The sequence below is a fragment of the Hypomesus transpacificus genome, unplaced genomic scaffold, assembly GCF_021917145.1.
Source record: "Hypomesus transpacificus isolate Combined female unplaced genomic scaffold, fHypTra1 scaffold_30, whole genome shotgun sequence".
Lineage (NCBI taxonomy): Eukaryota > Metazoa > Chordata > Actinopteri > Osmeriformes > Osmeridae > Hypomesus > Hypomesus transpacificus.
The window spans coordinates 2,560,621-2,572,811 of NW_025813826.1; the positions used below are offsets into that span (position 1 = coordinate 2,560,621).

General features: G+C 45.6%; 1 protein-coding gene across 2 annotated transcripts; it reads right to left on the reverse strand.

Annotated features, from left to right (window-relative positions):
- Positions 1-120: 120 nt before the first annotated feature.
- ncaph (non-SMC condensin I complex, subunit H) lies at positions 121-6,861 on the reverse strand. 2 transcript variants are annotated; one of them, XM_047015408.1, is made up of 18 exons: positions 6,749-6,861; positions 6,123-6,339; positions 5,930-6,020; positions 5,644-5,736; positions 5,221-5,338; positions 4,985-5,139; positions 4,673-4,862; positions 4,459-4,541; positions 3,731-3,924; positions 3,140-3,285; positions 2,632-2,741; positions 2,196-2,315; positions 1,998-2,105; positions 1,581-1,712; positions 1,395-1,505; positions 1,065-1,141; positions 713-788; positions 121-428 (listed from the first exon to the last, which is right to left on the reverse strand). In XM_047015408.1, exons 2-18 carry the CDS (start codon positions 6,332-6,334, stop codon positions 369-371), a joined length of 2,076 nt encoding a protein of 691 aa, XP_046871364.1. In that variant the 5' UTR covers positions 6,335-6,339; positions 6,749-6,861; the 3' UTR covers positions 121-368. The 2 variants fall into 2 exon arrangements, with proteins under 2 accessions (XP_046871364.1, XP_046871363.1); XM_047015407.1 differs by having other exon boundaries at positions 1,065-1,144.
- Between the last annotated feature and the right edge of the window lie 5,330 nt (positions 6,862-12,191).

Genomic DNA, 12,191 nt, shown 5'->3' on the forward strand with positions numbered 1-12,191 from the left:
TAGACTGCTAACCCCAACCAACCGGTTACAGATCACATGATACTAGAATTCAGTACATGTTGGTAAAGCAAAAACTATTTAACAAAAAAATTAACTGGTGCACAATACACTGGTAGAAAACACATTGACAGCACATTTTATTTTTTAATATGTACACATTCTTTGTGAATTGAGAGTGAAGCATCTACACATACTTATAGAAATGACACATGGCAGCAAAACACTGAAGAGGCCAAATATAAAAAAAGAAAAAAGGGTGTGTGTGACACGACAGCATAGAGTTAACTATTTAGGAAAAACAAAAAGGGTGAAGAGAAGAAGTCTGAAGAGAATCTTCACATTTTCAGGTGCAGTCATGGCTTTCCCTTTTAGTGGCCCTGCTTGATGACAATATCTGACATGTCATCCACCTTGACCAGTTCCAAATTCTGTGAGGAAAAACAAAGAGATAGGAACACAATCCTAGTGAGGCTATCATCACAAGGCACTTGGTGTAGGACAGCTTCTCCATCCCCTTTTCCTTGTTTCTGAATCCAAGTACCCCCCATACCCGTATTTATTTTATATAAATATGTAATTTACCCATATTTTCATTTACTCTCATTTTTCCATTTTCAACTTTCTTTCACGTACCACCTGTAGTACCTCTGCATACCCCGATAGGCGTACCCCATTTGAGAAACAGTGGAAACACTAGAACACCAGAACTCACCTTCTCGTTGGCCAGGTGGAGCAGAGCAACGAAGGCGAGGGGCACAGACAGGTTCTGGGCCATGGTGGAGGGCAGACTAGGTGATTGACACAAGCAGAGACACACAGCCGTGTTAACGCTCCATTATTCATCTGCAGGCATGTTGTGTCCACCATGCCTTTAAGCGAGTAAACGCCTGACGGGTTTACATTTCCTCAGCTGACAGCGGGGGCTTTAAAAGATGCATGTCTGTTCGGGCTCACGAAGAGCTCAACATGAACATTCTCCCCCACCGCTGTGTTCCATCCCCCCATACAGAGAAGCAGTCACAGTCCAAGAGGAAGGCTCCGAAGAGCCTGATGCCTGTAGCTACCTTTGAAGCAGGGTCTTTGTAGTCTGGCTGAAGACTTTCTCCCCGGTCACTTCTGATGTCTCCGCATTTTCCACCTCCTGCTGGAAACACAATGGCAAAAGTAGAAAAGACTTAACAAGTGAGAGCAGCAAAGACCGAGGGAAGATATGTTTGGGGTAGGTATAGCTCAGTGGTAGAGCATTTGATCGCAGATCAAGAGGTCACAGGTTTGAATCTCCGCCCTGTACATTGCTGAGGATAAAAGTGTCCGCTAAATGAATACATAATTATTATTTGCTAGCTGAAGCAGTTACTAACTGGAGAGGGAAATGGGAGCTATTGGAAACAAACCTTGGCATGTTTATCTGGACTGTCGGTTAGAAGATTCCACATGGTGGTCTTCAGTCGCTTCATATCCATCTTCTTGGCAGTCTTGGCGTAGTTAATCTCGATCTTGTTCACCTGAGGGGACAGACCAAGTCAAGCTTCTGCGCGCCCGCCCGCGCGCACACACACACACACACACACACACACTACCCTGTGCGGCTCTGGCACCAGGTGGTCCTCCCCGTAGGTGAAGTCGTGGTCCTGCTCCTGTGAGGAGGGGGGCATGGTGTCCATGGAGGGCTGCATGTCATCTGGACTCCCGTCCTCGTCACTGTCCCCACCCTGGACAGAGACACAGACAAGCCGTGAGACGCAGGGACAAGGGGGAGAGGGCGGTTAGGGGGAGAGCAGGTTTAGGGGACGAGGAGGAGGAAGAGCAGGGTTAGGGTGGAGAAGACGGTAATGCTGGTAGAGGAGGAAGGGTTAAGGGATGAGGAGGATGGTGATGCTGGAAGAGGAAGAAGAGGAACAGGCTCTAGGGACAGCTCGTGAAGGCGGCTGACCGAGCCTCAGTTGCATTTGACCGAAACACAGTCAAGAACACACACTGATGACATGGGAACTGACCTGCAGGCCAGGGCAGAAATTAGTTGTGTCATTGGCGTTGTTGTAGTCGTAGTCCCCAATGCCTTCCCCAAGCTCTCCAGACAGCCTCTTCTGGCCCTCCGGACACAACTGGCAGAGAGAGAGAGAGACAGTTAGCCTCCAAAGCTAGGGGGAGCTGTGCTCCCTCAGCGCTGATGTTGCAGAGGAGTCAGGACTCACTGTGCTGGAGGGCTTGAGGCTGAGCTGGGACAGGGTCTCTGGGGGGAACTGGAAGTCTGCTGGGAGAGTGGTCTTCTTGTTGCTGCTGCTCAGGGCTGACTTGGTGTTTGTGGTGGCCGCCTGGGGAGGAGGGATGGAACAGGAGAGATGGGATCATGATGACCGCTCACAGCCACTTCACTGGAGTAACTACTGTATTTATTCCCACAAGATTTCCTTGGTAGTAACAAAGCAAACAAAAGGTTTGTCCAGGTGGTTGGCCCAGTGGTGGGACTGAAGACTGAACAGGTTGAGTCGGCTGCATAGTTAGTGTGCCGTCGCCATGGCAACCGTTTGGGGAAAAATGTAATATCCCTAATGTGCAAACAGCATTTGTTGCATTGCAAATAGCAATTTCCACCATAGTCATATCTGTATTAGAAAGAGGATAGCATACTCTAGTGGTGCGAAAGTAGGTGTCGAAGTTCACGTCGTCATCGTTGAAGTCAATTTCAAAAGCCTTCTTGGGCTTCCTCTTGCGAGCCTCCTTCTCGGGCACGTGGTCCTCTGAGCAGGCCGGATGAGGGGACAGAGAAAGGAAGCAAACTAGAACGTCAACAACAAATACACATACTCTAAGATCCAGGGGCAGATCTAGACATCTTCACTTGGGGAGCGTTGGAGGTAGTTCTAGGGTGGCGTGGAGGGACGGTGTGGCCCGATGCCACCATAAATTACCATAACATCGAAGCTTAAATAATGCCAACAATAATAATATCAATATAATTGAATGAAATGTACTATAATCTCAAAGATTATATATTTGAGCATGGGGAGATTGGGGTGGTTAGTCATTTTTGCAGGGGTGGCAGTGGCCACCCTATAGATCTGCCAGTGCTGAGATCATTTCAGATGCTGAACATGCACAAACTAGACCCAGTCCTCATGCACCACCCGCTACTCACGCTTGTGTTTGGGTTTGAACTGCCAGTAACCCGGGCCGGCCCAGGTAGCCATGGTCCTGGGGCTGAAGTAGGAGTACTCCCTGGGCTCTGACGACAGCTGCAGGCACATGGTAGCTATGTCTCCTTCTCCGATGGGAATCACATCCCTGACATGGCCGGTTGTAACAGAAAGGGTTATGAGCACCAGTGAGCCCTTACTTAGCCTGAAGGGCTGAGGAATAAGTTGGATTTCGACGCTTCCTGCATGCTTTTCCAGATAAGCTGCTAACCCACTGCAATAGAATCCAATTACTTTTGCCATGATAAGTGACACACTTTTAAAAGCTTGTAAGCCCTTGAAAGTAGGTCATCAACTGTAGTGGGACTTTTACTGTAATGAGACAAACACTTTCCCTTATTTCATCACATGGAACTGGATGAATCTGAGAGTCTGACTTAGAACTGTGACTTCTTAACCCATAGCATCTGAACCCAGAGAAACAGCAACCTCAAGATAAAGGTTATCGCTGGTTTCGATCTGACAACGCAAAGTGCTTGTGAACCATCTTGTCTCTTCCTCCAGGCAAGTCTGGCAACAGGGCGAAGCCTCACCGTCCTCTGTGTGGCCCCGCGACCTGGCAGCCATCTTTGTGCTCCTTGGAGCCCTCCCCATAGTCCTCCTGGCCCTCGTAATCTGCATCGGCGTCCTCTCCAAAATCCTGACACTCCTCCTCTGGCTCCGCCTCCGCGTTCACGTCAAACACGTGCTCCCCCCGACTCATCTTCTCTAGCAGCTGGCTCGTTGCCTGCAAACAGGGGCCGCGCGGTCACACAAACAGAGGCACCCCTTGTAATGTTATCTACGTAATGTGAGTCAATACTCATTACCATACATCATGTGCCCACGGAAACCTCTTCTCCTGGAGCTGGGCCAATCAGGCACCAGCATTCCACGACTTATAGCACGTTCACACCAAGGAAGAGAACTTGAACTATAACGGTAACAATATAAACGATATAACGATTTAAACTCAGCAATGAACTTCTCCTCAATGTTGTCTGCCCTTTTAAATGCGCGAGCATTTAAATTTGTATGGATTCGGCTTGGTTGTCAGTATTTAATCATTCATCAGCTGAAAAAATGTATAGTTCTGAAAGTGACGCCAACAATATCGTTCCGCTATATGGTTATACATCTATATATTGCTATATAGCCTTGTGGTGTGGCTATTCTTTGAAATATAGAATGATTTTTAGACCGATATCTTTATCGTTCTATTTCTTGTTATGGTCCTTTGTGTGAACGGGCCTTAGCTGTGCTGGTTGTGTGGGAGGCCGACCTGTTCTGGGTCCCAGCTGGTGAAGGAGAAGTCTTCGAGGGATGGGCAGATGGAGTTCTTCTCCTGGGAGTGCTGCAGACCACCTGGGGAGCCACAGTCACCGAGACGTCATATAGAGCAACACAGTCATAGTGCATACAGATGGGGGGGGTGCATAGAGAAACAGTTACAGTGCAGAGAGTCGGGGAGGGGGGTTCGTATTGCCGTCTCCTACCTAGGAAGGGCTGTGCTGCTACACGCTGGCCGGTGGGTGGGGGGGCACGGGGGCGGGACTGCAGCAGGGTCATGTGGGAGGGGAACAGCAGCTCGCAGCGGCTGTCCTCGCTGAACAGCACCGACAGGAACACCCCTGACGTGCTGCTCTCGTCGAAGGAAGAAGCCATTCGCTGGAACATGGGGTCCACCTGACGACAAACACCACTCGGGGTTAGCCAGCTGGCTAGGAACCTTCTCCTGGAGACCGACGCGCATCCCACAGCATGCGGAAAGCCTTTGTGAGAAACTCAGGATTTGAGCCCTGTCTCACCTCGCATTTCCTCTCAGACTCGGAGCTGTTGATGCTGCTCAGGTTTTGCTCCACGGTCCTTTTAGGAGGCCTCTTTCTCTTCACTGCCTGCTTGACACCCAGCTCTCCTGCTGCGGACCCCTCCTCCATCTCTCCTTCGGCCCCTGGTCTTTGCTCTATGCACACACACACACACATCAGGAGCTGAACCAGGACACAGACGTGTAGGAGGACCGGTGTGAATCCTACCACCTTACCTTCCCCAGGCTTGGTCTCGGCTCCCAAGCCTCCCAGCACCTTGTAAGCGTCTGCGTGGACAGCATCAACTCTGACCGCATAAATCTTAGTGCTGGCATCCAGAGTACCAGCTGCTACCTGGTCACACAAACACAGACACGTTAAAGGGCTGGTCACACGAATAAGTGAAAGGACACAACATTTTGTAAACAGGGCACACCATTAGCAGCATCCACCAGCCAAACTCTGGTAAAATATGCAACAGGCTAGTCAATTTTCTATACTCACCAGCCAAAATAACTATGGTAATCTAATGAGTGGCTGGTCAATTTACATTCCCTAGCCAGCTAGTTTGTAAATAGCAATTATAATTGTGTTGGCCTTGAAATCATAATAAATAAACATGTCTTGCGTGGTGAAAGAAGACAAGGAAGGAAACATACCTTGAAGTTAGTCAGCTCAGAATCCTTCTGTTTGAGGATTTCTGCCATATAGTCAATCAGATGCAGACCAAAGGCATTCTTGGTTGTTATTTTCTACAAAAACATCCACGTAGGAATCAGTACAATTATATCTTAACTAATAACAAAAAAAAGTGAATATAGTTGGTGTTCAAATAGCTAGCAGAGCTAAAATGACAAATCCGCCCCCAAAAGAAGGATGACAAACTAACCCATGTTTGTTGAACTATGAGATTTGAGCTTAGTACGCATTTGCATGCCGACTCACATTTTCAGTGGAGAGTTTGATGCAGGTGGAGTAGTGCTCAAAAATCTGTGCATTGGACATCTTGGGCACTGCAGCAGGGGTTCCTGTGACACTGAATTTAAACATAGGGTTTACAAATGTCTGAATACGTGTATCACCTGTCAACATGTAGGAAAGGGGATTGCTTTGAAGGAGGACATGACAAGTCCCATACCTATGACAGGCAGAATCATTAAATGAGGTGTCACTCGCGGCTTGCAGATCAATGACGCGGGATCTGCGCCTCTGACGCCGCTCTAACTCATCGTCGTTGCCGGGGAAGGATGCGAGGAGAGGGGCACTGGAGGCAGGGGGTGCGCCCTTTTGCTTCATCGACGGGGAGGCCCACTGACGCACCCGGGAGATGGGTGTGGAGGATGCGCTCATCTTGACTGTGGAGTGAGGGTCGTGGTGTTAGCAAGCAACTTCGCATATGATTAAAATGACCATCCAGCTATCCTTAGGCTGAGACCAGCAGCTCTATAGCTCCCTATGAGTGGTCTGTTGGCTGTGTTAATTGAATGCACAACGTTGACATAGCCAGCCTATCCAAAGAATATACTTAAGCAAGTTCATCATGAAAAGAAGATCTGAAAAGAAGTATGAAACTAGCCATCTGCCTGATATTGCCTCTAACAAAGTGTTAATAGCGGATGGCAGACTAGCTACAGCTAACTAGACTAGCTAACGCGCTAGACTAAACCACACAGTCAGCAACGTTTCTGCAGTGCTAGCAACAGTAGTCTACTTTAACAAGAACGTTCAGAATACCAGTATACTTTTGTTTTAAGATTATTTTACCGTAATTTAATCCAGACAGGTAAGAGAGTACGTTTATAGTAAACGCACTTGCCCTAATTCAAATATCTTGTTTTCATCAAGTTGGGCTGTTCTTCCTGTTCACCTTTTGAAAAGTAGCGCCGAACGGTTTACGTAGGGAACGATTACGCCATCACGTCGTCGATGTAACCCCACCCCCAGTACAGAGGTACCAGAGCCTACAGTCTCTGGAGATCCCTTCATCGAGGGAAACAATGTTGTTGGAAATAAATCACGCTTCAGCGAGTAAAAAATCTTTACAATCTTGGTTTAGTTATGTCTTATTTTTTGTGGTTTGCAATTGGCACACCCGACTCGTTCCGGCAATTGTATTCTATTAACTCTAAAATATCCAGAACTATCTTCCCAAAAAAATGTTTTCTGTTCTTAAAATATTAGCTTTTTTGATAGTATAATTGTATTTTATTTAGCTGAGTTTGAAACCAACACCCAATTTTTTACTTAAACAAGAAAAGTTGACAGGAACGTGATGGCAGGGGCAGTTCTACACGAGGGCCTACAGGGGCCAGTGCCCCTGTAAAAATGTCCCTGGCTCCCCCTGTGGCCCCCCTGAGCTGACAGAATTTTTTTTTACACAACGTTTTTTTTTCTTCTAGTAGTCATCATGAAACAAGGAATGGACATTGCAGCCTGTTTTGCCCCAGTAAATAAAAAAGTGAGAGAAACATATCAAGGTATTGACAGAGCTGAGGAGCTGGAAGAGGGGGAGACAGAGCCGTTTGTATGATTTTAATGTAAAGCAAAGTTAAAGTATTTAATATTTAAATATCATTTGTTTCCGTTTTTTATGTGCCCCTCTGATTAAACACTGCCCCCCCCCCCCCCCCCCCCCCCCCCCCCCCCCCCCCCCCACCCCCCCCCCCCCCCCCTTAGCCCCCCCAGTAAAATTTGTCTAGAACCGCCACTGCGCGATGGGTTCGTTTGTCGATCACCGTAATAGTGCTCAAATTGCATCTCAAAATGAGAAGTGCTTGTGGAAAACTGTTATGCAGCGGTACAATTTTTTGATTCCACTAGATGGAAGTAGTGCACACTTACTGTAGTCCCATAGGCCTATGCGTTTTTTTGCATATTTAGTTAGGAATCATTCATAACACAACTAGCCAGAATGAAAAATGGAAGAACCAATAATGATATTCTCTCTCTTTGTTGAATCTGTTAGCATATCCCCCTGTTTGACAAAATTCTGTCTTCCATTCCATTCTATTTTCTTTCAATCTCATAGGCCTACCTATTACACCATAGCATGTGCCTATTTAAACATGCCTTTTTTATTGAGCTTCCATGGAAATGGTTTATTCCTTTCACAGTCATTGTTACTTTAGGTGTATGACTGCACCTACACTAATCCCCTCTCCTGTAGTGATGTATATTCTAGCTAATGTATCAGCAGGAGAATGGTTCAGTGAAATATGGTTATGGAATCCATAAGGAAAATACAGACACACACACACACACACACACACACACACACACACACACACACACACACACACACACACACACACACACACACACACACACACACACACACACACACACAGTCACATGAGAAAGATGGGCCAGGGGCAACAAACAAAGCCATTTATCTCCAACAGGACCACTGGCATATTAGAATTCACGCTCTTGTTTTGATTTGTGGTGGTGTTCTTTTATAGGGGATAAGAGCCAGTGATTATTACGCAAACCATATATCTGTGTCCACCATCTTTTTGCTCCTCTATTCTGTTAGCCATCGGCCACACTGTAAACATCATCAATGTTTACAATGTTAGAACGAGCGAGGATTGTTTGGTGTGTGGTCAGTGCAAACTGTATAATTATATTATATCTATACAGTATTTCCATTAAGTACATAGCAAGTATAATCTTTGGATGGCCAGGCCCCACTTACAAGGATATCCAGAGTACAGAGACAACAGCAACAGTTAAACTACTAAATCCTTATATGCCCTAGGTATTTTCTTTTTGTGTCTGATCACGAAACACCATTGATCTATGGGGTACTATCCATTATTCTATGAGGGGGGTGTTGTTGGCCATGGATGGTTGATAGAGGAAGCCTAATGTCAGTTTACCACTAGATAAACAGTACAGGTACTGTGAGTCAATCTCACACTTGTGTGCAACATTTGGTACCATTACCCATGGCACTTGAACTGATGTTGCAAACTGTAATTACCAAATGGAAGAATCAATTAACTTGAGGAGACCCATCAATGGACCCACATTGGTGTCGTGCCACTAAGAATAACCTTAGGGGGGATATAAAAATACAAATGATTTACAGAACTCTGAAATATTGATTTAATCGGGATTATTGTCCCCTGATCAGGCATAAATCTTGTGACAAAGTATAAATGTATACTCTACCTCCATTTTAGAGACTCGCTCCAGGCTGCAGACATGGGGTTGGCTCAAGGGAGGGCAGTTTTGTCGATTGTGTGTCAGACAGATGACTGCAATCAATGTCCTTGTCTGAAAGGTATCCTCAGTGTATATGATGGCATCAAAGGATAGAAAGCGATTTGGGGGGGCTGCTAGGATCCAGAGGGTTTTGTTAGAAAGGCTGTGGGAGAGAGATGACGAGAGGGAGGTTGCGAAAAGAAAGATACATAAAGGGAGCCTTGGTGGAACAGGTGGCTTGTGAGCTGGTGTCTCTGCCACAACAAAAAACAATGCTTTAGTCTCTCTCGAGAGAGAGAGTTTAATCCTAACAGTTTTCTCTCGTAGAAATGATCTCCATGAAGCAAAGTTACCTGTGAGGCAGTGTTACTGTAATTTAAAGATTAGGCCATGAATGGCCAAAATATAGAAGGATGTTAATTGAGAGAGCCGTTCATTAGATTGGGAGAGTAGCCGTCTCTGTGTGCTTCTCTGCCACGTCCCTCCGGATCCTCACTGCTAATTTGTTACAGCTGCTTGATGGGGAAGACTGGCTGTGACATGACATTTTGGGAGAGTTCAAATGGAAGAAGGCATCAGAAAAACAAGGTTACACAGGGGAGATGAAGGACTGAGGAGGGGGGAGACGGAAAGTGACAGAGATAGTGGTAATGGCGTATGGAGAAATTTAAATTAAATTGACTGAAGGTCTTTGGTTGCTTTTTGACTTTGTGGCCTTTGCTCTATCGTGGCAATATGGTGCACAATCTGTGTGTTCTGTGTCATACCAGCCACAAGGAAGAAGTCAACCAGGGGGTTGTTTGTCATCCAGGAATGGTGATTCTGAATGACGGGTGTAGATTAAACCAACATGGTTACTCATACTGGCTTTCCTAACCAGAATGGTCAGAATTGCTCTGCAATCAGATTAGGCTGTGTATAATACATACAGAATGGGATCGGTATCTGTCATGAGATTTCATGCTCGGAAACAACAACAAATGAGTCATGTCTACCATTACCTTTCTAAACAGAGAAGGGGGTTATTCAGACATTAAACATGACTTTTGAAGGGGGTTATACCTGTATTCTACATGTGTATTATCTGTGCCTCACAGAACTCTCTCTTTGAAGGGTGTCTCAATTTAGCTAGTGCTCTTTTTTACTCCAATTATCAAAAGTGATTTGACCAATCAACGTGCAATGTACAATTCATGCCGTTTTCTTTTTCTGTGGCACGATGACTTGTTGACTTTCATATGCCATTAATCCCGTAAAACAATTCGACAACATGTTAGCAGAAAACGTTTGTGAGATTGTGTGCGATTCCCTGTGTGTTTCTGGAGAGACATGCACATTACCCAGCTGTGGAGGATCAAAGTATTTGCAGGAACCGTACAGGAATATGTTGAAGTCCTTTACCTCCAGATGTGTGACTGTGGTCTAAGCTGGTGGCAGAAGCATGACCAAACATATGGAAATCCATTAGGCACCTCTGTTACAGTTAGGTCTGTTCGCAGTCCCCGCACTGCTTCACCTATCAATAGGGGATCCATTTACCAAAGAGTAATGCAAACACAGCCCCTGACTGCACTGACGAGATGTATTGCGGCATTGTGATCTCTGCCAATACAGCTTTATGTAAACATATGCTTAAGGAACTATATAATTGGACCTTGTTTGAATCTTAATGAATGGTTGTCTATCAAAGTTTTTCTGAATGTGAATTTGACAGTGGCAAGTGGGGCTTCGCTACAATCAAAAGACAAATATTGATAATTAGGCTCTGTTTCTCTCATTATGCCCCCAATAATTAATTGAAGCTTTCAGTGGAGGAAAGGAAATATGAATTAATCTTTACCAGTCTTTGCTATCCGTGGGGTGTAATTGTGTCAATCATTCTTTTCCAGTTCATAATAAGAGACTGGAGGGGGAGACAGTCATACTTTACTCTGTCAACTCTTTTTAATATTCTCTCCTCTTTTTTTCCTCTCACGGCCAGCATCTCCTTCCCTTCGCGACAAGTTTGTTTTTTCCACTGGCATACCAGAGGGGGGCTTCTCTAACGCTCTTTCATTGCAGTGTATATACTACCTGACTTTTTCTCTTTCTTCATAGCTATAAATCAACCTGACACAATGAAAATCTCCAGCATGTTGGAGAGATGCAGAATGGCACCGGAAAAATGTCCATGCACCTTTCAAAGGTACTTTTAGCTGAATGCACACAATCCAATCAGCTGATTTTTGAATGCAAGGCTGGATGCGAATAAGGTCTTCTCATCAGTGTAGTAGGGTGTCGGAACCTTGCTGTTGAGATCCTGCCTTGAGCTTTGCAATGATTGGAACATGTGGCTTAATCATATGCTTGGCATTGCTACCTTTACATGTCCGATACATGTTGGGTCCAATACGCTCTGTATGCCTATAAATATCTTATTGTGGCCAGATTCAGACTAAGAAACACACACTTGAGAATGATCTTTCTTTCTTGATCTTTCTTTTGCTTTCCCTTCTATATTTGCGCTTTCTCTCTCTCCATCTTTTGACTCGCCGTCTCATAACTCCCTTTCCTTATTTCCACCCTGACTTCTTATCAGCGCTTATATTGCCACGGTCTGGTTATTAATATGTGAATACTGAGGCCCATCCTCTCGACATTTGAGCCGGCTGCTCGTGAAAGCAATCACTCAATCTCTCATCATTTCTCTGCCCGCGCGGTTGTTCCTGTCCCCCTGCCATGCCCCGCCTGACTGGATGGTGTCAGCAGTGTTATTCATTCACCTTAGCTGTCAGGAACACTTCCAGTGTTTCCAGATGAAGGCCTATCAGAGCGTCCCTCTGGTTTCTGAAAGATGTTGGAGAACGCAAGGGTTTCCTTTAAGATCAGGCGTGTATTGTCTACGTTTAATTTGTGTGTTTTTGGGGGCCTTTTTGAGGACGGGATTTTGTCAAAGTGTAGACCCTGCATACCCTGCTCACTGAGCTTTGTTCTGTTTGGTTGTTTTGTTGTGAGTCAT